The sequence below is a fragment of the Dermacentor silvarum genome, chromosome 8 (assembly GCF_013339745.2).
Source record: "Dermacentor silvarum isolate Dsil-2018 chromosome 8, BIME_Dsil_1.4, whole genome shotgun sequence".
In the NCBI taxonomy this organism is placed as follows: Eukaryota; Metazoa; Arthropoda; class Arachnida; order Ixodida; family Ixodidae; genus Dermacentor; species Dermacentor silvarum.
This window is the reverse complement of record NC_051161.1, coordinates 91,960,199-91,986,597: the sequence shown is the minus strand read 5'-3', so window position 1 is coordinate 91,986,597 and position 26,399 is coordinate 91,960,199. Positions and strand designations below refer to the sequence as shown.

The window sequence follows — 26,399 nt, the reverse complement described above, 5'->3', positions numbered from 1 at the left end:
AAGCATATGGGAGTTGGACCCATATCCTCGCACTATCTATAGCGCTGACTATGCCAAAAGCCACGCGTTCCGTGGTTCGCGTTTGTTTTCATCGCGATAGTACAGTTTGCGCTATCATTATTACTGTGCAGTCACCTTTCATCGTTTTCAAATAAAAGAGAAGTAGAGCAGAAACAAAAATTTCGCAGGATAGGGGGCGCACCATCGCACTGCGCGATCAAACCGGATGTGCCCGCCTGTCAATGGTGACGACAGGACGGCGCGCACTATACCTTCAGTTATGCTTCGGCCACGCACTCCGCTGTTCGCGTTTCTTTACATCGCGATAGTACATTGTAGAGCACCAGATCGACCCCAAGTGCTTTGATGTCGGCAATACACTGGCAGTGAACAACCGGCCTCAGACTGGCATGTCGTCTGCTTGTGCTCTTCTTCGTCTTGCTCTAAAAGCTCACCCGAACAGCAGGTGGCCATATAATCAAAAACGCAAATATATTTAGCTGATAGTGCACATGCTACTATAAGGTTACATAGACGCTATGTACAGTTACTTCACGTGATGAGCATTTGTGGATATAAAAAAGGCTAGTGGCGTTTATTGCATGAGCAGATGCATATGACATTTGTGAGATTTGCTCTTGCGTTATGATGCCCGTGCGTCACTTCGGCATAACAGTCGAAAATTCTCAACGCTAATATTCAGACCCGATGTGTTAATGGACAGGTTCTGTTATGTATCCCTCCAGACTACTGACGGCGCCCAATGCTAGCAGTTGAGCTTCAGCGATCGGACAAGAGAACTGGCGTATTCAGCTTGGTGAGGACTAGGCGGATGATCCACCCTAAATGGACAAACGATTCATTCATTCATTCATTCATTCATTCATTCATTCATTCATTCATTCATTCATTCATTCATTCATTCATTCATTCATTCATTCATTCAGCAGTGCATGGGAATGTCTGTGCATAACGTTAGGCCACGATTACTGAGCGCACATCGCGTGTCGTACCGATGTCCACCACCGTTAACGCGCCGACGCGCACGGCCGCGCGTGCTCCTCCCACGCGAACGCGCGTTCTCGTGAAACGCTGCACGGGAGAACAACGAGGCGCAGACCGTGTGTACGACAGGGTCCACGAGGAAAGAGAACTGCCCTCCTTCCACGGGCACTCCGCTCACGGAGACCGTACAACACACGCGCAGACACCGCGGCCACTGCAAACAGCAGCAGCAGTAGTCTTGCGGTGTATTTCGTTCTGCACGCTTGAGAAACAGAGCCGGGGAAAGAAAGAGAGAGAGAGAGAGTGCGGGGAGTGCGTGAAGTTACGTGGCGCGTAAAGGCAGCGGCAGTTCTTTAAAGGCCGCTCGTCTACCTCCTCTCTCTCGTTCCGCACGCAGTCAGCGGGGCCAGCCTCGTTCTCGCGCCAGCGTCGACCGCCGTGGACGACGACGACGACGTTCAGTCCGTTTCTCTCACAGTTATAGCCAGCGCTCCTCGGCGCAAGCGCCTGGTCGCGCGCTGCTCCTCTCAACGTCCTACCGTCGGCAGTGGTGAAAAAAAAAAAAAGAAAGAAAACCCGTCCACCGGAGTACGTCGTTGTCCAGGCGAACAAACGAACAGAGGAGACAGTTGTCAGCTTGCGGGGCCAGCCCGGCGTCAACGTCTTATCCTCTGCGGACAAGGGAGTCACCGTCGGCGAGTTCTTTCCAAAGGCCGAGCGGGAAACCCGGGCTTTCTGCCTTCCAACGGGGCAAACCACGCCGTTGATGTTCCGGGAGCGTTACCGTCGATCGCAGCTGGACCACTCGGCGGACAGGAGTTTACAACTCTCGGCGTTTACGCTCAACTCGAACAGCGCGCGGTCGCGATCGAGCGGACCGCAGGGGTGCTGACTCTCGTTGAAACCCCGTGCTCAGAGGCGTGCCGCTTCTTCTTCTCGGAGAGACGCGTTGTTCTTCGCTGCGTGATTTTATTGTCAGCGGCCGAAGAAGGTCTCGAGATCTCGAGACGAGAGCGGCCTTCTCTGTCGGCTGCCGCGACCAGTGCACGCGTTTGTGATTGATTGCGGCGGGCCGCTGCTGCCACCGCCACCATGGGTCTGGCGAGCGGAAAGACTCAATGCTGCGAACACTGTTCCAGGAACGGCGCCGTCGGGACCGGAAGTGCCGGATCAGCGGGAGCACTTATCGTCGGCTGCCCCAAGTTCGCGCGCAGGATGGACTACCTGAGGGACCCGAGGATCTGCAAGGTGAGCTACACTCGATCCTTTTTTTTTTTTGGCACTTTCATAACGTGCGTATGAGATCACCGCTCGACAATGGTCGGTTAAAAAACGAGGACTCTCTACAACACTGCTGTAGTGTCACTTGTTTGGTCGCGTCATATGCGTTCTGTAACGCAGCCAACGTGGTGCAGCGAATACTTGGCACGAGAGAAGTGTAGGGTCATCTGTGCTATAGTATAGCTGGTGTTGTGGGCACCGTAACAGTGCGCTCGGGACCCGCGAGATGTATTCCACTTAATGCAGCGTTTCTTTATCACAATATCTTCTGCACTCTCAAAGGTGTAGGAAGGGCATTTGCGAAGAGCCGCAGGAAAGGAACTGTTTTGTTCAAGTGCGGCCGGTATACCATACAGGGCTGTCACTGATTTCAGCACAATCATAATCACTATAGCGGTTGTAGCGTTGCGATACTGGACACGAGGTGCCGGGTTCGACTCGCATGCCACAGCGGCCGCGTTCCGAAGGGGCTAAGAAGCAAAAAAAAAAAAAAAAAAAAAAAAACGCTCGTGCACGTGCCTTGATTCGGGTGCAGGTTGAGGAACCTCAGGTGGTCGAAATTAACCCGGAGCCGACGCTACAGCTTCGAGATGTTGTATGGTGTTAATTTCGCGTAAATGGAGTTGATACCACATATTCTTGAGAGCTGTCGTCATAAACAAATGGGCGATAAAACGTATACGCTTGACGTTCCTGCTGCAGATCGGGCGGATCATTTATCACCGGCGTTTGCTCGAATTACTGCTTGGTTATGCATATTCGCTGCCCATGTACTGTGAACTTCGGGGCACGATATATAATAAGCACGGATGCAATACATGCGTCACAATATTGCGTATACATAGAATGGGGAGAATTTTGGGTGGCTTTGTTGGATTGGTTAGGGCTTCACGGTCGCAGAGCCACGTTTTATATGTATATGAGTGGCGTCGTTGCAGAAGGCTGCTCAGTGAACTGGCGTTTTCTTGCGATCCGCTCCCACGACATCCGGTCGCCGGCGGCCGGGAATCGAGCCCACCAATTTCTGCCCATTAGCGGGACTACTTCGCTTCTGACTGTATCTGTGGGCACAGAAGCTAAAACACTGGAACGTTGAAATCCCTTGCAATATCGGGGCGGACGAATGCAAATAAAGTTCTAGTTGTGTAGAAAGAGCCGACAGCCGCTGCCATTACTCACGCTGTGACCTCTAAAGTTGTGGCAAAGACGACAGACAAGTATGCTATACAATAGAAGTTGCGGCCCTGACCAAGGAAGATGGGCTGTGCGCAGAAACCTAACAAAGAGCTGATTTACATTATTCTGAGATGCTATTTAGATTCAGCGACCACCTTTGGCTATGCGGTAAACGCTTGGAGCTTATGTGCGTGCGTTCGCGCTGTCGGTCACTTCACCCCCCCCCCCCCCCCCCGCTCTTCTTCCTTACCTCACCAACGCAGAATAGCCAACCGAGCGCGATCACGGTTAACATCGCTTTCTAATTTTTCCTACCGCCCCTATCTGATCTTTGCAAAACATTTCACATCGTACAGTGTGAATCACGCCCTTGTCTAGAGGAGTGGTCAGTCGGACAACTTGGTCTCCATCTATCGCGAAAGAACATGCAGGCCGACGTCGCAATACGACCAAGCAGGGTCATGTCGCATGCTCGGTCCGTGCGCTACACAGAACAAACAGATCTGGAACCCAGTATAGCTACCTACCGGCTATAATAGCCGCTGCGGACACTCGCGCAGTCTGCAGTCAGCCACTCGATCGACCGCACACTAAAGAGACAAGTGTGTTGCAGACTGCGCACACATACATCGATGACAGAAGATATGCTTAATACTTGTATTCTCCTCGCCAAAAGTGTTCTGCTAAATTTACGTTGGCGGCACCGACGCATCGGGACATTTTCGCTCAGACTCTAGACCGGAAAACTTCCGCGAAACCCTGACTATGGCCTGAATAAGCGCTGCGCGTGCGTACTTCAGTACGGCCATGCCCCGACAAAACCGCACTCAAAGCGCGCGTACATAGCGCGTTCCGGTGCGTGGCGATTCTCGGAACAATCCGCGAACGGGCCGGCCCGCATTGAGGCAAATCGCTGGATCAAGGCGGCTGCTGCTGCTGCTACTATACGGCGTGGCTTTTCTCCATCCGTCACCGACCTTGCGGCCGAGCGGTACACTTTTTTTGTTGCTACCTTGGCGGGGGGAGCCGACCCGCATCCGGAAACTCGCCGACGGGCGTCCAACGTCGCAAGGGCAGGGCGAAACCTGTAGAACTCTTTTCGCTCGCGCGCTTTTGCATCGACAGCTCGCACGCTCAACTGCTTGTAATGGATCTTGCCCGTCGTCGTGGTCGTCTGTGGCATGGTGGCGTTTTTGCGGCGATTTAGCGCGGAAGGCGCGCGGCAGTTGCGAAGGACGAGCGTGTCTGCGGATGAAAAAAAAAAAAAGCTCTGCAACAAACGGTGCCAGGATATCGCGTCCTTTCTCGCGCTTTTATATTCCGCCGCGACGCCCGCGGGGGGCGACGGCGAATACTAATCACGTAAGAAACGAAGTGAGCGATGGATGCATAGAAAATAGCGTGCAAAACGAACGCTGTTTCGGAACTCTCTTTTTTTCCTTTGTTTACCTCATCGTTTCGTCTGCGCAGACTGCAGGCACAGATCGCTCGGCACGCTAATTTAGAATGACGCGCGGAAGGCTAATTTTGTACAAATAACAATAATAAGAGATTGATGTATGTACACCTGATTTCTTGCGTCCCTTTTGTTCCCGTGGCAAGTCGTGCGAAAGGTAAGGACCTTCGGTACACAATAGGCACTCGAAAAGAAAAAAAAAGAGTATGCAGATTCAACACACCTGTTGAAACAGAGTAAGGCAACGCTTTCATGAAATGGGTACTTTAATACTACGCAACTAAAAGCGATGTGTACAGCTGCCTTTGTTTTGGTCCTATGCAACCCGCAATGTCATGCAGGGATTATGCACTACACCGTTCATAAGCTGTGCCCAAATGCGAACACCACTTCAGGCGGGTGCTGACTTCAGCTCAGCGATCTCACGGGGGCAACAAAGCATTGGTTTGATAAGGCGACTATCTATCTCGGCCTTCTGTACGGACGTTCTTTGACAAACGCGAATGTAAAGTAGCAGGATTTCGCCATGACCAACGCTGCAGCACTGCAGCAAAAGACACATAACAGACACTCCCAGGCGTGCAAAACAACGCCGAGACATTTGCACTGAATTCATCATCCAAGCATCCGTATATATAGGGTGTATAAGTTCACATCAACCGAGCCGTTAGATGAAATCAAAAGGAAGAAAAAAATGTTGCCAGACAGGCTTATAAGAACTACGGTGGTCGGTCGTCAGACCTGTGACGAATGAACACCATAGGTTTTATAATTGTATCTTGCACCGTGTTTCTTTTTCATTATTTTCTGGCTAACGTTAGCTTGGACACACGGTATAGTTCTACCGCTGAAAGACACTACACAGTGGTGTCCTCAGTACGGATCTCATCACAAGACGCACTTTGTCTAACTTTTCTAGGCTCACTCGCTCGGCTTATCAGGGTCGTCGGTACGTGTAGGGTTTAGATCACTCTTGACCGTTCTCACAAGGAACATTTTTTCCAAGCACTGAGCGCGGCCAGAATTGGCACTATACTGCCCGACTACGATGGCTGCGCTCTGCAGTAGCTCGTCGATGACCGAGGTCGGGGATATAGAGACCTATAGATATGGGAGGCGCAGTATAATTACGAAGTTGGTCGGAATTATGAAATTGAATGACGCAGTAGAAACCTGGACTGGTACAAGATGTAACGATTTCTTTCGCTCGGTTCGTTTAGTTTCCTTACTGCCCACTCCTCACGACCGGCCCACGAATGGCAAGACAGAGCGTGCTGCTCAGATTAGCGAAGAACAGATGAGAGGAAAGCGATTAGATTGTGGGGCTAACGTCCTTAAACTGTGTGACGGGTTACATATTAATTTTCATGATCCGAGGTTATTTAACGCGCACATAAATCTCAGCATTCGGCACACGAACGTTGTGGCATTCCGCCCCCGTTGAAATTCGGCCTCTGCGTCCGGGAATCGAGTCATCGACCTCCGGCTCAGCAACGCGACGCCAAAGCCACTGAAGCACGTACCGCCTCGGCGGGTAGGAAATAATTGGAATAGGGTTGTTACATTATCTCGACCCTGGCTGCTGAAAGGAATAAAGCGTGTTCGGAGCGGAGGACATCAAAGCGAACTTCTGCGTCTATATCCCGGTGTACGAAGCGAATGAGCTTAATGTGGCTACAACGCCAGAGCGTGAACGGGCAAGATAAAATAAATTAGGGAACATTCCGATGATGCAATTTCAATACTGGAATGGAGAACTGTGTCTGGGGGTTTCTGCAATGTTTGCCACTCTTCATCCATGGGTAATGCACAGGGTGTCCTCGCGTTTCACGTGCGAGGGCCGGGGACAGGAGGCTTTGCGCCCTGGCTTCTTTCTGCCAAGCGTCTGGACACATTTGGATGCCATGTCATTGCAAACCTATTTGCGACTAATTTCGCTTTTCATATATGACACTCAGCGACCGCAGCTTCTGCGTTAACCACAGTGTGATTCAGAAATCAAATAGCCTTCATCTTCTTAAATTCTTTTCGTGATTAGTTTTAGCTTTAGAGAAAACGACGTGGCCCACTTTTCGATACAGTAACCCATTTGCCGAAAGAAATAAAACGGAGGGTTGAAGGGACAAGGCGCTTGAGCCGTTCCACTATGATGGAGACCTATGGCACACACTGCCAATTACCACTTCAGTTTCGCTTGGGTACGCGGCTGAACGGGCGGGCCTGATGAAAGTCTACAATCGTGGCGCAGTACTTTGGGCATCGGACGCGCAGGGACACCGGTACCAGCTGAACGACGCGTCCTGTATAGTCGCCCGGCAAACCGCTCGACTGCGCGCCCTCGTGTAGGCGTGCGTGGGTGTGTGTGACCGAGAGAGACGAGCTCTCACTGCACTATTGTTTAAATGGACGCCACCCGAGCTATACCATTTAGCAGTCACGCTCGATGACTGACAATGATAGCACTATTGTGATCCTCTCTTCTCGCAGACAGCTGGTTGTGGACGCGTACCGCTTTACCCAAAGCTTGACAGGTGTAGGACGCGCCATAATTCAGCGAACCATGGTGCGGATGGAAGGAGCTTGTAGATATTCTTTGAGATCATTTGAGGGTTTTCTTATTTTCGTCACAGGTTCTTAAATCGAAGCTTTTTTTGCGTACATACCCGGGGTTTGAAACGGCTGTTCGGGTGTTCGGTTTCTCGTCAGTTAAACTAGTGCCGACCCCGGAGACTGTGTAATCAAAAGGCGGGAACTTGGTCGGCTGCTCCTGACGCTAGTGATGTGTTTCCTGATATGTAACATTGCAAAAAGCTTGAACGCGGCTTGTAACGCTTGAGCCGATACTCGAGGCACTGCAATATTGACCCTCTTGATAATGCTATTGCAATACAGTCGACCCATGGGTGTAGCATGCGGGCCTAGCTGTTTTTCGCCGACTTCTCCGAGTTTTGGCGTCGATGTTTCGCCGAGTAGATGTAGTGAAGCAGGGAAGTCTCTCATGGCTGCAGCTCGGGAAAACAATTAGATTAAATAGAACTAAAATGCATTTACACGCGCAAACCTCGCTTATAACGACAAGTGTTGTTCAAGAAAGTACTTGTTATTTCTTGTTTATTCTTTGCAATTGAGACCCCGAACTCAGACGTTTCCTATAAGGAAGTTGAATGTACGACCTCCAGGGTCTTGCTCTTTAGTCGATCCTCACAGAGACACGTACAATAGCTTACTTTGGTTTGAAAACGTGTAACTTTCTAATGCCACCGTACATCGCTACGCTTTTTTCGTACTCCTTGTAAATACTACGCCGAGTCCTCCTACACGGAGTACGCTCCTTCGTTGTCACGAAAGGCTTCTCAGTCAGGGCCGCCAACGTTTGGTGCAATATATTCGCGACTGTCCTCTATTACGATGATGACCGGCCTTCCGCAATCTCTCTGGAAAGCGTGACCTCGTCTTCCGAGCCATCGTGACAAACAATGGGCAAATGAACAAGCGTCTTTTTTGCTTCTATCGCCACGGCTGCCCGACCTCAACTTTCGCACGCGTCTCCCGACAGAGTGCGGAGGCAGCGGGTCGCGGTTTTTTTTTTTTTTTAATTCGAAAGCTTGCCCTTAGGCATAATACAAAGCATATCGCTGTTATTTAACTTGTTACGCCCGTCAGTGTAATGCGTTACGCACCCTAGAACGATGAACGCAGCACCCACATGTCCGATGTAGTCCGATGGCACCGCCGTAATCATTGTTTTGAGAAAGTAGCGAGATATTAGAGACTCGTCTTGGGATTGAACGAGACAGTTACGGAGGAGCAGTGTGGCAATTAATAGAAAGTTACCGCCTTCATCAGTTAGTCGGTCTATCGCAGATAGTCTATGGTATGTAACTAGGTATTAGTTGTTTGGCTGCCAGCCTTAGTGAATTGAGATGAGAATCATGCCGTGCATTTGGCTTGATCTAAGCATGCCGTGCTTTTTTGGTGCAAGGAAAAGCGATTCGGATAAGTTCTCTGATGGGTAACAGAAAGGTTGTGTAAAGGCATCTCGTTGCTCCATCTTATATTGGCGTAATATTCAATGAGCGCTCAAGTCGAGAAATTATTTACAAGTTTAGTAGACTTGCGCGTAAATGGAAGAGAAAAAAAAAGCGCGAGTCCTGCGGAAATGGACGAACGCGTCCGAGAGAGTGACCTAGCCAGCTTATGTTTACTTCACACGGGAAACAGCATCCGCGGCGAGGCGTCCTGAGAACGATGCGCTCCGCAGGACCGCCGTGCGGGTTTCCGCACGCAGCTTGCTGCCTCGCACGTACAGATCCTCAGTATATTACCAGTTGCAAGACTCCCCGCCCCGTACACACAGCATGTTTCAAAACCCTGGCACAGTGATTCGCTAACGCCACAGGTGCCTGCTGACTTTCGCGTCACCTATCGACGACAAAGCTAACTACGAAACTCCGTATTTTCAGCGCAACAACAAAAACAAGCAGACGCTGCAAGCAAAGCCAGTTAAGCAGTACTTTCAATCAGCACTTCTCTTGTTCAATCATATTAGCTGCTGTTAAGAATTTTTAGCGGGTGAAGGGTGACTCCGTTTCCTCTTGCGGCTACCTGGTGGCGTGTCAGTCGATTACACCCTCCAAACACGCAGCGAGCATTTTTCAAGTGAGAAGAAGAACGTGTTGCAGCGTTTTTCTGTACTCTGTAAAAAAAAAATGTCGATTCATTATTTGCTTTTATGAGATGCTGCGGACCATTGTACTTCCTTCTCGGTCGGCCACCCCGTTATGGTTGGGCAGCTGTGACACCGATTAGTTCCGCAAGCGCCATTGCAGTCCGACGTTTTGGCCTGCGCGTAGCCTCCCTTAAAATTACACTGGCTTAGCTCTACCCTCTTGGGCTGCCGGGCAGTTTCCTATATTGCACGAAAGAACTGGAACGTTGCGGTTGCATACGCGAGGGCGGTGCCTTATATACGGAAGACAACTGCGCGACTGAGCAAGTTTCGAAATTCAGGAAATCAAGGTTTTGGTGTTGCGTTGCAGCTGTATATCTTGGTGCTTCGTTTTATATTTATTACTTTTCATTTATTTTATGCCGCGTTACGCGGATCGCATTTATACAACCCCCCCTTTCAACGAAATCTGGGCCGTCACAGTCACCTGAGGATCGCGACTGCGTGACTTAGTGCGGCCGCGGCCTTTTCCATCACTGTGACAACTCAAAAGCGAAGTGCTGTCGTATTTAACTGTCAGTCAGGTCGCAGAAGCAACGCCCTAATTGCTGCTTCCGATCGTCCAAGCATTTTACGCCGGGGTTTTTCTTCAAGGCCTGGTAGGAGATCGCAAAAACAAACAAACAAAAACAATGTTGATCTCGTGTGCTGTGGGAATCTTTTGCGGCGAAGCTTTGTCCGCTTAAATTAAATGTAAATCCGATTCTGGGGTTTTACGTGGCGGAGCCCCGTCCTGATTACGAGCCACGCCGTAGAGGGAGACTGCAGATTAATTTGGACCTCCTGGAGCTCTATAACATGCACTTGAATGTAAACACAATTGTGTGTTTTTTCTTTCTTTTTTTTACGTTTCGCCCCTATCGAAATGCGGCCGCCATCAAGCTTGTGACCTCGTGATAAGAACGCCGTAGCCATTAGGCTACCACGGCGGGTAGCTTTCTTACATGTTTGCGAAGAACGCTCTTCCTCTTCAACGGCCATTTACAAGTATAGAACATACGATGATGTGGGACGCTTTCTTATCGGGGGAAAAAAAAGACGCTTCGCTCATCACAAACGTGTGCCGCTCCAACACCACAGGCCAATCCCCCTCGTGGGTACGAGCCATGTTTTGAGGCAACAACAACAACAACACCACAGGCACGTCCGACAGAAACCCGGGGAATCTGCCGCACACGCTACACAACAAACCGAACTCGTCCGGTACCAACTGTTTCTCAAATACTAGTTTGCATCCGTAAAGGACACACTGTCTGGTCCCGTTGCTGCCACAACATCTAATCCTACTTATCAAAGAGCGCCTTGCTCCGCTCAGCGCCTCTTCCGAGTATCTGTGTCCTCTGCACTTAGTACTTCGGCCAGCATCCAGCACCCGCAAAGTGGCGGTACGAGGCAATCAAAGCTTGACATTTAAAACTGGTACTGTGTTATACCGAGCTCACCAGCCAACCACCACCATGCCACAAGCTGGGATTCTACAAATCGCCCTAGGCCACATCGGCAAGAAATATACTCGAGTTCGACTCATATCTTCACCAGAGTGTCGAACCGAACCGGAACTGAACCGTTGTGTTCAGCTGAGCCGGAACCGAACCGTTATTTTTACGCATCTTGGAACTGAATCGGAACCGTTCCGAACCGGCTCGACAAAGTATTCAGAAGGCCCTGTGGACCCACTGCTAAGGCTCATCAAAGGGGAAACACTATACAAAGGCCCAAAGGCTTCCGTCGTCGGCAAACAATTTTTACGCTCAGTCAAGATACTAATTATGCTCAGTCAAGATACTAATACTATAGATTAACTCAGTCAAGATACTAATTATGCTGCTAATTTTAGTGCAGCCAAGGCTGGGTGTAGTGTTGCATGTCCATAAAATAATGTATTTCCATCACATATATGCAGCAAACTACAGAATGGTGCAAAATCCCATAACGTGATTGGCAAACACGTAATAGCGTCCAAGTTTTAGCCAATTGCATGGGTGCTTCGTTATAGAAAACGGCTGTAGGGTGTACAAAACAAAATATATTTTGTTGGGACAACGCCTGTCACACAGACTTGTGTCGTTGCCAAGTCTTAATACCTTAGTTCCTCACTGGTCCTTAAACATCAGTGAACGAGGTCTCCGCAGCTGTAAGACTGTCTACAGGCGCACTAAATATAATTAAATGTGTTTTCGACGAAATGGGCACTGTGGCCTTCGAAAACTAATCACAGTACGCCTTGCGTGCCTCGGAACACGGTGTGTTTCATTCCGTGCGTAATATTAGGTACACAGAGATACATCAGTCCGCGTCACGTAAATGTAGAAATAAAGTAAAACCCTGTAACTTTGTGGTCCCGACTCTGCGCAAATCGAGGACTTTGGACATATTCGCGGCTCCTGAACTTGGCGATTTCGGGCTTGTGCCTATGCGGCTCTCTTCTGCAACCTCTAGACACGTACTTTCGCACTATGGTCAAGTCCGATATGAAGACGAAATTCACACATTTGTACGCTATCAGAATCGTGACGCAGCTGAAGCAGCTCAAGGATGACAAGAGAGAGAGAAACAAGGAAGTTAGTTTGACGGACGTCCGGTTGGCTATAGATGGCCTTACACTGACGTCCTCCTAGGCGCCATGTTGGTGAACCAGCACGGTAAGCAGCTGCGTCCATGACGTCACGTGCAAGCTACCTATACTGCGTGGTGGCAGAGGAATGATACAGTGAAATAGGAAAAAGAAAAGGCACAAGGAGATAGTTTAATCACACATTAGTAGACGAAGGGTGTCAATATACACCGTATCTTACAGCCTGTAAGCGCATCTTTAGGCCCACTGATTTTAGAACAATTATTAGAGCACGCGTAGGCTTTCTGGATGAGGCCCAGCACCCAGGATTTTTGCCTTTGTAAAGGTTAGACCGTCCAGTTAGCTGGGCGCGCTTCGAAGGGGGGGATGGTGGTCAAAGCGGGTGTAGTGGCAGATAATGCGCTCGATGTTCTTCTCATTGTTACAGTGGTCGCATATAGGGAAATCGGACATTAGAAATAAGGAAGGAGTATGAATTTGTGAAGGCTACACGTAGTCATAGGTGGCACAGCAGTGTAGTGTAACGCCGTCAGAAGGTTGGTAGCAATCGCAGCTGCAGTGGTGTATCTAGCACGCACGAAGGACGGTTGGAATACTCCGGAGTCTTCCAAAGAGTGAGAGGGATGTAGCGAAGGGATCGGTTAAAGTTACCTGCCCGCGTCCGTTCTATGAGCATGGTCTAGCTGCGCTTTATCACGGGCTGATGTAGCAGCTTCGTCATCAATATGGTTGCCAAAAATGCCGCAATGACCAGGCAGTCACTAGAAAATAACATCGTAACCTTTTCCGGCAGCGCGATAGTAAAATATTGTTTAAAATCTTGAAGGAAAAAAAAAACTGTCATCCACCCGACTGGAGCACGAAGCTACAAAGCAAATTGGTACGGGTGTCTCAGAAATTAAGCTTTGCAGTTGAAGAAAAAATTCGTCTTGGTCCGGGTATTGTGATAACTGTGGTGCATTAGAAACTGTGGAAGACATTTTGTTAGAATATCCCGGTTAGGGAGACGAAAGAACTTGTCATTTCGGTAGAATGGGCTCCGAGTCTCACGAATCATTAGACTTAGGAAGCATAGTAGGTCCCATGTCTTCTCGTACCATAGCCTCCTATAGATTATATAGGAGGCTATGCTCGTACAAAGCAACGGCAAGCTTCGAGCTGTCTTATGTTCCTTGACGACATCGGCTTAATTTACAAGCTCTAGCATGTTTTCATGAATCTAGCATGCTTACATGAACACCATCACCTTTGTCTCCCCTGTAAATACCATGAGCATATTTTCTGCACTCCTTTTCCTAGGGCCTTTCTGTCCTCGGTCCGATGTTTATTTCGCAAAATGTTTAATTCGCACATTAACAATCGAATATACGGCAGCCTGAACCAAAAATTGAAGAATAAAATAAAAAATAATTTAAAGAAACACAATGAAGAAATAAAACGCACTATACGGGTCACGTGCTACATGCCGCGGGTGATTTTTTAAAATTATAATGACTATTGCAAAAAAAGAACGCCTTATACAGTATACACGCGTCTCTCTCTAAAACATTACTACATGGAGCGTATTTCTGGTGCATTTTCGACGCAGTTCCGTCCGTCGTTGGATCGGCAATATTATGTAGCGGGATCTTCGTGGAATTCGATGTTGGACACTTTCAAATTCCACCCTGTTGTCAATTTCGTCACATTCTCTTCTGCGATTGGCTCAGGGGGTAGTCAGAGCTGTGTCTCGTGAATCATGAAGCAAACACGTCGGATTAAGGCAATGCGGCGGAATTTGGCAGTCTCTTCCAAAATCCAGCGGCCGGAAACACGTTCCACGCAGTTGCGCTGGTCGTAGCGTGTGCCGCATATGACATAATTTCCTGCAAAATATTAGGAGGTGTAAATCCGGCGCTGGTATTTACGAGAGCTGCAGGCTCGTACATGGTGGTTCGATTCGGAATGGGAAAGGTGGGTAGCACATGGATTTTCCTTAAACTTACCCCCGTATTCAGAAATGCATCTTAAATTGAAGCCCACGCTTGACTTGATTTAAATGACGCCTGTTGTGAGCGTGCCCAAGACGCTCATTGCGTTTCCTTAGCTAAGCGCGTTCATAACAGGCGTCGTTTAAATCAAGTGAAGCGTGGCCTTCAAGTTAAGATGCATTTCTGAACACGGGGATTAGTTTTATTGCGATAGCAATTATGTGGACACTCCAAAGCAGATTTCTGCCGTCGCCGTCGCCGTGAGGTTCCGTATGACGTCAATGGAGATGAAATGGTCGCCGCGCGCCGAACGCTGTATGTGCGAGCGAAAGGACGCGAGGGACGCGCTCTTTCACGGGGAGTGAACCCACGGCGGAGAACAAACGCGCGTTCTGCGCCGTGCTTCCTTAAGGGCTGCAGAAGTAGGCGTCTCTTTCCTCCTTTACAATCACCGTATATGTAGAGCAAACGCGCCTTCTTCCGACGCGCGAAAGGCCGTGGGCGAGGGGGCGGGGGGGAGGGAAGGGAGGTCACGTTTAGCTGCGGCACCAAGTGCTTATTTATATCAGAGGCTTTTGGCGCTGAGCCGTGCTCCCTCAAGGGCTGCAGAAGATAGCGCCAACCTTTCCCTTTCCCTCAAGAACCACTTATCATCATATCAGAGGCTCCGGCAACAGTCAGCAATGCCGCACGCATTTTGTGCGAACGCGGGCAAAACGCCGACGGCGTCGACAACAGTTCTGCGCGTTGCTAGTGCTGCTGCATGTCCAAGTTTATACAGCTGATAAAGCTACCTTGAGTCGACCCCATGGCTGCTTCGCATACTACTCAGGGTTCCCCTACGGGAGGATGGTGTAATTTTTTTTCTGGCTTCAAATGACGTTGTGACTGCGAATTGATCATATCTAAAGAAAATATTGCGTTTTAAATGCACCTATGATGAATCTGCGCTCAGTCTTATTGCCTGCACGTGTTTACAAAAAATATCGATTGTTTCGAAAGTTAGGCCAGTAAAGGCAGACAAAGCGTAATAATAAAGCCACGAGAACGAATAAACAAATCCACGCAGTATCCGTAATTCCCATGACAGCTCAATGATCCCAGCCCCATTGTTTCTTCTGGTAATCTTAGCAGCACTCTCTTATGTTCTATGGCACGGCATTCGCTCACCTTAACAGGGTGGTTATTCATGGCGAATATGCACGTGAAAAGGGCGCGTTGACGCGGGGAGTCGCGACGCCGGTAATATGGCGTGAACGCTTTTTATGCGGTTGCTGCATGTTTCGAATCGCGCGTGAGACTAATACGTAAGCACTCTGCACATATAATATATATCCATGCCTTTAGGAGGCATTTTATATATTATAGTCTGCCATTATATGATGACGTCACCTCGCGTGAAGCGTGACTGACAGGGATACCGGCGAGCACTTGTCGCGTCTTGCGTTCAGCAGTTGGAGCGCATCGCATACGGCGTTGCATGTAGGCTCCCTAGCATCGCCGAGTGCGCAGCAAACCCTGACGGCCATAGACGCCGCTCGTGCGCGGTCCAATTAGACGAAAGGGTCGAAGGTCACTCGCTTCGGTGTGTTCGACGAGGTTTGCTGCTTCTACGATGCGGCGGTCCCTTAACCTGGTGCGAGCGTCAGTCGGCATCGCCGAGGGCTTCGCCCGTGCCGGCAGAGCGAGATTCTCCCGGTCACCATCGACTACGCAGGTAGGCCGCACGTCTCTTGAGCGGGAACCTCGATATTTCGAACTGATGCGGGTCATCAGCAAACGTCGAAACGCGGTTAGCGCTTAGCTATAGCTCGGCGCTAACTGTAACGATGGTGAAACCGGTGCAGCAGATGCCTCGAAGCGTTGGGCGCACGCTGTATCGTAACGGGGCGTCCCTGGCACTCGCTGAGGATACAACAGCAATAATGATGCTCCCTCGCTCGCTCTCCGTCGATAAGGACGCGGTGAGCGTCTTCGGAGTTTCATCTCCTAAACGCGAATCCCAGACAGCGAAACTGTTAAGTGGAGTGAGGCGGTGAAGGCCAGTGTGCGATGGCGAGGTCGATATCAAATGTAAACGTGCAATGCAATGTGCGTGTCTGAAACCGGAATTTGCTTTGAAACGCAATAATGAGTGTATATAGTATGAAGTTACCTTGCCTATACTTCGCTCGAATAAACAATAACTTATTTAGGTGGTTTATTGAGCCAGTAATCCGTAATTTTTGTTTCTCACGTCGCCTTTCGCCGCCTCCACGTTGGAGGTCGGCTAGGACCTTCCACTGCTGAAGCGGTGAAAGCTGTCGGTGTTTGCGCGAAAACAGTCAGAGGCAACGACCACTAAATAGACCCCCTTGTAGACCCCCTTCCGACGAATGGTGCGAGAACGCGCTTACGCAGCTTCGCCAGGCTTCACTGTCTTAAGTGTATATCAGTTGCTCTGATTGGCATAGCGAAAGCTTTTTGCTAATGAAGGCTAAAATTAAGCAACGTGACGTGACGACGCAGTTCGGTTTTGCTGTTAACAAAAGTGCCCGTTGTTTACTGCGAAAAGCAGTTATTAGCTTCAGGAAACGGGCCGATCGTTCGTAACGATTTGGGACGCACAAAAAAAAAAGAAAGAAAGGAATTGACGGCCCTGAATTAAACTTTTGATTATGTACTCTGTAGAAACGGAGTTGTCCCCTATAGGTCCCCTTCGTAAAGCTTACTCTTAACCACCTTTACCCCTGCGTAGAGTAGCAAATCGGATGTGCGGCTGGTCAAGCTCCTGCTTTTCCTTCCCTCTCTCTTCATATTGGCGATACCTAGACACGAGAGTCGATACTGACACCGAGAAGTGCGAAGGCAAATGTAAAAAGAATATAAAGAGAATAACGAGGATGGGCTCGGTTGGGTGCCCTGCAGGGGAATAGGGCAGAAATTGGACAAAAAAAGAAGAAAAAGACTGTCAGCCCTTCCACTGTGGTGGAGATGGAAGACCAGCGAAGCTAGGGAGCCTGCATGCAACGCTGTTTTGCATGTAGGCTCCCTAAGCGAAGCTGTACTATGGTGGGAATTGTGTAGTTACAATTATGACTATTAAGATGTGATGCTGCACTTGGTTATTTGAACTATTAAAGAATGAGAAATATATAGCGACCATAAGGCCATGGTCCCTGTGGTCCCTAAATAAATGAAAACCACCGAATCACACATATATATATATATATATATATATATATATATATATATATATATATATATATGTGTGTGTGTGTGTGTGTGTGTGTGTGTGATTCGGTGGTTTTCATTTATTTAGGGACCACAGGGACCATGGCCTTATGGTCGCTACGGTACACCGCCATAGGGTGCACGGCAAAGGTTGGCACGTTCTTCATACACACGTAACCAACGCCGTGCGCGTTCGGTGCGAACGCGGGCAAAAGGCCGGCGCCATCAACAACAGTTCTGCGCGTGGCTGGTGCTGCTACATGTCCAAGTAGAGCTCCTCCGAATTTTGAAAATGACTGCCCATAAACAAATGTCATGAAACAAAACACCGGCAGCGCATGCCTTTTATGTTAAATCTTCTCAGACTCAAAACTTGGACACGTTCGCTTACTAACTGAATTAACAAGGATGGTGTCAGCGCGCACACGCAAACATAAATAGATCACACTCGATGACCGCACACAGCCGCTGTCAAAACGCTGGCGTGAGCAAGCGCGCCAGCAGCAGCGAGCGAAGGTTCATGCGGTCTATCGCTTCAACGGAAACTGAGCGGCAAAAGCACAGTGCATGGTAGGAGCCGTGTTGCAGATCGCTTTCAAGATACGGTGCGCGCGACCGCCCGTCGCCGCGCAAAGTACAAGTACGCAGTTCATTGCTCGCAGAGCAAAAGCCGCACTCCCTCTCCCGCGCTGCCTTCCCGCTTTCCTCCTTTCGCGTGGGTGATTGAGTCGCCAGTTCCCTTTGCGCCCGGTCGCAAGATACACATTTGGTGCCACAGCTAAACGTTGCCTCCTCTCCCTCCCTCCCATCCCCCACGGCCTTTCGCGCGACGGAAGAAGTCGCGTTTCCTCTCCGCCGTGCGTTCGCTCCCCGTTAAAGCGCGCGTCCCTCGCACGCTTTCACTCGCACATACAGCATACGGCCAATGAGAGTTTTTTTTTTCTACACGCGGGCACGACCATCGGAGACTGAGCCCTTAACAGTGCGGGGCAGACGAAACACTGGAGCACCTCCTATGTTTCTACCCCGCACTCAACCAACACCGAGCCACCATGGTGGTTCAACTACGCCGCATGGGCCTGCCTTCAGCCTCCACCACGGACCTGCTCTTCCCAGCCCGCAGTTCCAACAGGGTATTCAAAGTCGTACTCTGCTACCTTGCCGATTCGATGCTGGCTGACCGACTGTAAGGGCACCCTGCCCGAGACGATGACGACTACCCTCTCCCTCCCCTTCTTCCACTTTTCCTACTTTCTATCCCCCTTTCCCCGTCCCTCAGATGCCGAGCCGTGCTCCCTATAAGGGCTGCAGAAATATGCATCTTTTCTCTTTTCCTCAACCTCTACTACTACTACTACTACTACTACTACTACTACTACTACTACTACTACTACTACTACTACTACTACTACTACTACTACTACTACTACTACTTCTGCTACTACTATTACCCTTAACAGCTTCGCTGTAAAAAAGAAAAAAAAAAGGAATAGGACTAGTTGATTTCCGAACCAAACTTTAGGTCCGGTTATCGTAAAACTATTCGAATCTCTTTTTTTTTTTTTACTAGAAATTCGCCGCTATAGCCCACCGTGAAAGGTTCAAAAAGGACGCGGGCTCAGCTCATACGGGCGGACGCCGCGCCCATATTTATGCGTGCGATGAGCCATTTTAATGTATAAACGGATAGCCAATGGAGGAATTCTAATAGAAACAGATTGGAGTAGTTTTACGTTGTCCCGGCATAGGTTAGCGAAAACGCCGCGGCCGCTTAGTGCCACGGAAATAGTGAAAATATAGTCACAAATAGTTTTGTAAGTATATGTCATTGGGATGTGCGTTCCTCGTGGAAGGAGGGTACATTTCGGCACATCTCGACAAGAGAAGCGGAGCGGACTTGCAGGGTGAGAGAAAGCACTTTATGCGCACCCGTCAGAGAGTATGGGTGATCGGGGTGAAACGCAGCTTCCCCATTCACCGTCTACTCCTCCCCCCCCCCCCCCCACCTTAGACGTCAGCCGGAATCAGGTGGCTTCCGGCGGCGGCCTGGGCTTGGCCGATGACTCGTTTTTGGGCTTGTTCTTCCTGGCTATGAAGGGAGGATTCCCATGACTCTTTGTTCCCATGTAGACCATTTAGAGCTGGGCAAGCCCAGAGCATATGATTTAGGGTCGCTATGCCTTCACAATTTTTGCATTTTGAAGAGTGCACCTCAGGATGCCATTTGTGTAGGATATACGGGTTTGGGCAACACCACCTAGTCTTTTAGGTGGTGTTGGTTGGGGACTTCTTCCTTCTTTTTCTTTTTACAGATTACTTCTTTTTGAGAGATCTATAGGGGGGGGGGGGGGATTCTCCTGCCCATGCCATAGTGTTCTAGAATTTCTCTATAGGTGAGAAATAGGGTACTTCCAGAGGAACGTGGTACGATCGACAAAGTGCTATCAAGGCACTCTGTTGAGAAACTAAACGTGACACAGCTGCCACCTCCGACCACTACACCTAAACATCCTCACGCCACAATCCCTCGCTCGACTGCACGGGTTTGTGAAAGGGTTAGTTGGCTTCGAGGAGATGTTAAAAAAAAATTCTGGAGTGGCAGACCTCGTAGTTCCTTACCGGCAGAGGCGAAGTCTGGGGCGAGCGCTGGCTTGGCCTATGAAAGAGTGCCGTGCCCGCTGGATTCCTAGCTTGAGCGCTATTGATTTGCTATTGCAAAATGTTCGGCTTATCGAAAAATAAAAGCTCGATATTTCTAGCTAAAATTTGGCTGAGTATTACAGCGAAAGCTGCATATGGCTAGGCGAAACGAACATCGTCCCATGTTTCGCTAAACGTCTCCATCGGCTGCGCCGTCAGTTACGTCGTTCTCTACGTCGCACCCAACCACGCGCGCGCGCCATTGACATCGCAATTAGTGACGTCGTTCTCTGCGTCGTACCTGCTCTGCCCGCAACGCCGGCTCCTCGGCTCGCCGTTGTCGCATGCGTTCGATATCTCGATTTAGCTCGGCGTCGTGGTTAGCAGCGTCCGCCCGCCATTGGCGCTTGCGTTCCACTAGAAACACAAACATGTAACCAATAAATGAGAAACGCTTCAAAACAGCGTCGGGATTAATCCGTGGCCCTGCTAAACACCGGTGCCGCACGTTTCAGCTTCGCTGGTAAACCATCTTGGGTGGTGTTTTTGATATCAAGATCTCCCCTCAAATTTTGCAAAGTCGTTCAGGTTATATCATACAGCCAGTAACACAAAGATAGGCACTGCATGAGCAGGATCTGTACGATAAAATTGGCCATTTTAAACACGCAGGAAGCCTGAATAAAGCACTTGCTATAATCTCAACTATTCCCGGATGTCATTTCGTGCCCCGAGTAAGATGGCGGCGGCATGGCTTCGCTTTCGAGACTTCTCCACTCCAGAAGTTTCTTGTGTTAGCGTTCGGCGGTGAACGCGACCCGCAAATCGCTTGCGCTAGAGCACGTTCCCTTGGCGGAAAAAGTCCGAGAACGACGAAAGGAGCCAAAGAAAACTATATTTCAAAAGAGGGAGCTAAATAAATCAATTCGGCTTGTTAAAGGAATGATGCGGGGCTTGACGGCGAACATTTGCTGCGCTGAGGGTATTTATCAACAGCGGAGCTGTGAATAAATACCGACCGTAACGCGTTAACAAAAAAAAAAAAAAAAACACCGCATATCCACGGGGTGAATGATGATGAGTGGGCGAAGCTCCGGAGGGAATCATCGGTAAACCGTGAATCTTCCGTGTAATTCTTCAGTCTCGCCGCACGAAATCGAACGATTGACTTCCACCAATGACACGCGCCATATGTGACGTCATTCCTATTTTATAACAGCGCCCTTCATTATAATTGCACCATCTCCCGCTTAAGGTCACGCTAGCACAAACGCGTTAGAAACGTGCAGTACTCTCTAGTAAGGGGGAGAGGCCACAGCGTCTTACGCAGCCGTTTACACATGCCGGAACGTGCACCGCGTTTGCCGACGCCATCACATGACTGCTGAGAGAGTATAACCCCCGTATTCATATACGCTCCTCGACTTGAACTTGACTTGCCACCGCCTTCAGCGCGTTTCGAACGCGCTGCCCAAGGCGGTGGCAAGTCAAGTTCGAGTCGAGGAGCGTTTATGAATACGGGGGTAAGGCGGAGAGGCCACAGCGTCTTACACCAGCTTCTTACACGGGCCGTAACGCGCTAGCACAAGCGCGTTAGAAACGCGCAGTCTTTCGTTAATGTTGGGTATTTATTGTCATCGTGGTGCGTGTGTCCATGTGCGCTTCGTGGCGTAGTGGTTAGCGCCGCGCGTTCGGAAGCGAGGGGTCCCTGGTTCGATTCCGCGCTACGGACACAACTTTCGGAATTTTTTTTTCACAAAAGTAGACGTGGCTACCTATATACGATGACGACGACGACTACTACTACTACATATTACAGAGGAGGGACAGACCCACACCCTAAGGAGCTTCGCCCCTAAAAGCATCGCTGGGTTGCCTAGCCACCCCTTCGCGAAGCGGCGTGCGCCTCGCCTCCTCTCCGTGCCGTGCACATGTTGCCTTGATGCGTGGGACGTTAAGGAGAGGGAAGGAGAGCATGCGCGCGACGCGCGCGATGCTCGGGAGACAGAAAGAGAAAATTAGAGGGAGAGAGAAAGGAACTGTAGCAGCACCAACGTGGCAACGCGCAGAGTTGCAGCCGACGCCGTCTGCGTTTCCCCGTTTCCCCGCATTCGCGCCGAACGCGCGCGGTGTCCGTGACTGCAGCAGGCGTCTCTGGCGGCGGCTCGGCTGGTTTCGACCAGACACGCCCCGGAAAGTGTGGAGGGCTGGAGGCACAGCTTGGCCGTGACGTCACCGGGGAGATAAAGCTGGAGCCACCGCGACGGCGGCAGAACTCTCGTTGACTCTGTGGCGAGTACATGTAGCCTTGACATGGGACGACCAAAGATCCGTACATCCGAAGAAGAAGCCGCTCACCGAGACCCGCTGCTCACCTTCAACGAAATAACAACGCACTATCAGCTGTCGAGGAGGGCCTTCCCGCTCCCCCACGCTAAACTCAATAGACCACAGTCATCGATATTCAGAATGCTTCAGACAGGGTCGTTCCCCTCGAGAGGCAGACTGAGCCTTTATTCACCAGAGTTAGAGCCGCAATGTCCGGATTGTGGCGAATCGTACTGCTCGCTAGCGCACATGCTCTGGAAATGCTCCGCGTTAAACGGCACCGTGTTCACTAAAGAAGACTGGGAGGGCGCCCTGCGAAGCGACGACCACCAGACCCAGCTCCGCCCGTCCAAAGGGCTCACGAGCTTCCCGTCCCAACGTGGGTGCGGTTCGCGACCCCTGCCGACCACTAAACCAAGAGTGGGTGGGGAGGGGTTCCTCGGGACTCAATAGAGTTATTTCCTCCTCCTCCTCCTCCTCCTCCTTGAAGCGCGTCGCGCGTCTGCAGAATCGGCTGCAGAATCTGCAGCCGATTCGTAATACCGTGCCTAGCAGCACTTAGCATTTCATAGCAAAACTTAGCCAAGCCTAAAACCTGGAAGAAAAGCTAGATCGATCACCAGCTCCGCTGTTTACTCGAGCCTTGCAGCACTAGTGCAAGCTGCCCACGTTTTTTGCTTTTGTTATTTCGTCGGCTAATTATGTAGAGAACAGAACCCGTGGCTGGCGCATCTATAGCGGTAGTATGGAGACAGCTGGTTGTGCGTATACAGATGCCTGCGTTGAGCCATTTAGGGAGCATAGCGCCATATCGACAAGCCTCAAGACAGCACCGCGGTGATGTGTGTTCTTCGTCCCAGTCGCATAAAATGAATGGCTTTGGATATTTCGTCCGTTTTCGTGGTCGTTGGTTGTCGGTCGGACTTTCACCGCCGATGCAAAGGGCGCGTTCGTCGCCAACAGTAAATATATCAGCTTAAGTAAACCTTCCACGCGAACGTTGTTGATTATGTGTTCTAGACATGACATTTGCAACGGAAGAAAGAATGCTTGCGTCAAATTTCATTAAACATCCAGGGTGCTATTTTGGTGGTTGTGAAGGTAGGGGGCGCTGTATGACAATGCGAATTAGAGTTACCTTATATAGATATATGGCTCCCGCTTCGAAAGGATTGCCGTCCTCATCTCCCGCCTTCATCTCACGGCGGCTGCAGGAGAGGGCTCCGGCAGCGCAACAGACCCCTTTGTTAACGGTTTTGTTCTCTGCGGAATTGCACAATGAAACGACAAATTCTGCCTAAAATCACCTCATTTTAGCAATTGTGCGCCTTGTAGGGCATCATTCCTTTAATAAAGCGAATAACTTTGCAGAAGCGTTCAGATATACGGTTACACAGACAATCATCGTCGATGGTATTTATCAGTCTTTTTTTCTTTTCTTTTCTTTATTCCTTTTTTTTTGCGACGCGTTCTCCTCAGTTAGCTATGAGCGAGCTTACCCAAATCAAGGTCCCAATATAGCCACAGAGCCACTGTGGTGGTTACGTACGAAGCCATTAGTGACCTGATGCGATGTTACAATAATGTGGACACTACGCGACATTACGCGTAGATCCCAAGTTCACCATATATGTAGATGTTACGTTATTGTCATGCGTGTGATGGCATTGCCTGTTCAAGCAATCAATACACATGCTGCGCCTGAGCGACTATAACGCGATATAGTGTTATCGAGATTCGCCCACCCACTCATTCGACCGCACGGCCTCAGAAATCGGTCCACTTTAAACAAACCGCATTGGAACCCTTGCGAGCACGCATATCGTGCACTGGTATCGGGATCCGCGCACCAAGTCGCCACATTTGATTACACTGCCTCCGGGATCGGTGCAGTTCACTCTGCGAGAGACGAACACCTGAAACCCTGGGAAAGACGCACGGACAGTTTCGATTTGAAATTAGAAGTAGAAATTTATGGAAACGAAAAATTCAGGACTCGAGTACCGGCCGACAGAAATGTCTGTGGAAGAATGCCGGAAGAACTGCGTTTTTCTAGCCCTGCTTCACTCACGTGCCGCTCACTCGCACCTCATTCGCTCTTTACACTTGGTCACCGACTAACTCCAGCCTCCAGTGAAAGTGTACATACGAAGTGCTAAGCACGAAATAAGCAGTGCGATGTGTCATTCTTGCTCTGGCGAAAACTATTTACCTTCGCGTTTTTTTTTTCTCGTACACTAAAGCAGCCTTATGATTTTTTTTTATTTTTTTACGATGCTGCATAGCAACAAAGCCAAACAGCCACATCTGTGCGTACAACGAATTACGCTCGTAAGTGGTGCGATCAAAGATCACGATCACGGCTATCCGCGCGTGACAGCGACTGAGCATGCGGGCAGCGTGGTTAAGGAACAAACAAACAAACAAGCAAGCGAACAAACAAACAATGGAAGTGTATCTCGCGGGCAGCAACACTGAAAGAACATATACGCGTCTAGCGCTGGAAGAACGCCGCTCAACCGGACCGACCGGCGCGAAACAGGGACGCGAATTCGCGCCCGTATACCGTAGTATATGACATACGGGACCCCGGCGGTATTTACCGCCTTCCAGAGCGTGGTCATCTGCGAAGGCAGCGCGATTTGATACGAAATCGGCCGCGCGTTCTTACATTCGCAAAGCACCGGCAAGAAGGGGGGGAGTGGAAGGGGGCGTGAGAGGATTGCGGGCGCATGGGCAAGTCGGTGCGAGATTCCGCGGCAGTGGGAGAGCGGCGCCTTTGTGTATCGCTGGCCTGCACATGTTTCGTCGGCGGATGGGTTGGTGTACTGGTTGCTCGGACGATGGGGCGCGGGAGCAGGGGGAGGGGGGGAAGAGTAGGGGGGGGGGGGGGCTGTATATGTGTATACGTGTTTCTGTCGGAAGCGCGGTCGCCGTCACGCACTGATACCCCCGCGTACGGTAGCGCGGTGTTTTCGGGCCGCGATGCACCATAGGAGGAGGATCGTGGAACCACGCACCGAGACGTGCGCTTTGCTCTAAACCGCGCTGACGCTGCTGCTGCAAGGAAGGAAGGCTGTCGTACCACGCTGTCCTGTTAGATGAGCTTTGCTCTACCGTGCACACGCTGTGCTCGCACTCTCCCGTGGCTAACGACGGCGCAGGCCGATTTTTCGTTTGCTCGTTTCACTCGACGATGAGAGGCGCCTTCTAGAAAGAAGTGCTTTACTGAGCGCGCAGCTAGGAGTCGTAGATAGCGTCAGTCCGGATCTCGCTAGTGTGATTCTTCAGTACATAATTGGCGAACTGCAACTGGTATACCTGGTGTAGTTTTTAACAGGTACCAGCATTATATACTGCTGGTACAAGGCAAACCAGGGAAGAGCGGTGGCCAGCGCGTGGTGCCTCTAAAATTAAGGCGCCTTCGATGTCTGAATCTTCAAATCCCGCGTTGTCCTTTATTATTATTATTTTTCGGTCCATCTTTATTAACTAGCACTATGACCTCTATCTTTATTAACTAGCACTATGACCTTGTCAGGAACTGTATGCCTTTTGCCATCATCATCAGCATCAGCCTATATTCTATGTCCACTGCAGGACGAAGGCCTCTCCCTGCGATCTCCAATTACCCCTGTCTTGCGCTAGCGCATTCCAACTTGCGTCTGCAAATTTCCTAACTTCATCACCCCATCTGGTTTTCTGCCGTCCTCGACTGCGCTTCGCTTCTCTTGGTATCCATTCTGTAACCCTAATGGTCCACCGGTTATCCATCCTACGCATTACATGGCCTGCCCAGCTCCATTTCTTCCGCTTACTGTCAACTAGACTATCGGCTATCCCCGTTTGTTCTCTGATCCACACCGCTCCCTTCCTGTCTGTTAACGTTAGTCCTAAGATTTTTCGTTCCATCGCTCTTTGTGCGGTCCTTAACTTGTTCTCGAGCTTCTTTGTTAACCTCCAAGTTTCTGCCCCATAGGTTAGCACCGGTAGAATGCAATTATTGTACACTTTTCTTTTCAACGA

The 26,399-nt window shown here is 50.0% G+C and overlaps 2 protein-coding genes across 2 annotated transcripts in view; one reads left to right on the top strand and one right to left on the bottom strand.

Annotated features, from left to right (window-relative positions):
* LOC119461573 (NADP-dependent malic enzyme-like) overlaps positions 1-26,399 on the top strand; it is a 162,220-nt gene that overhangs the window by 88,666 nt on the left and 47,155 nt on the right. The window contains 1 exon segment of the mRNA XM_037722928.2: positions 2,145-2,253. Coding sequence (XP_037578856.2) covers positions 2,145-2,253 — 109 coding nt within the window.
* The window catches only part of LOC125947814 (uncharacterized), a 115,656-nt gene that overhangs the window by 54,007 nt on the left and 35,250 nt on the right, over positions 1-26,399 (bottom strand). The window lies entirely within an intron of this gene.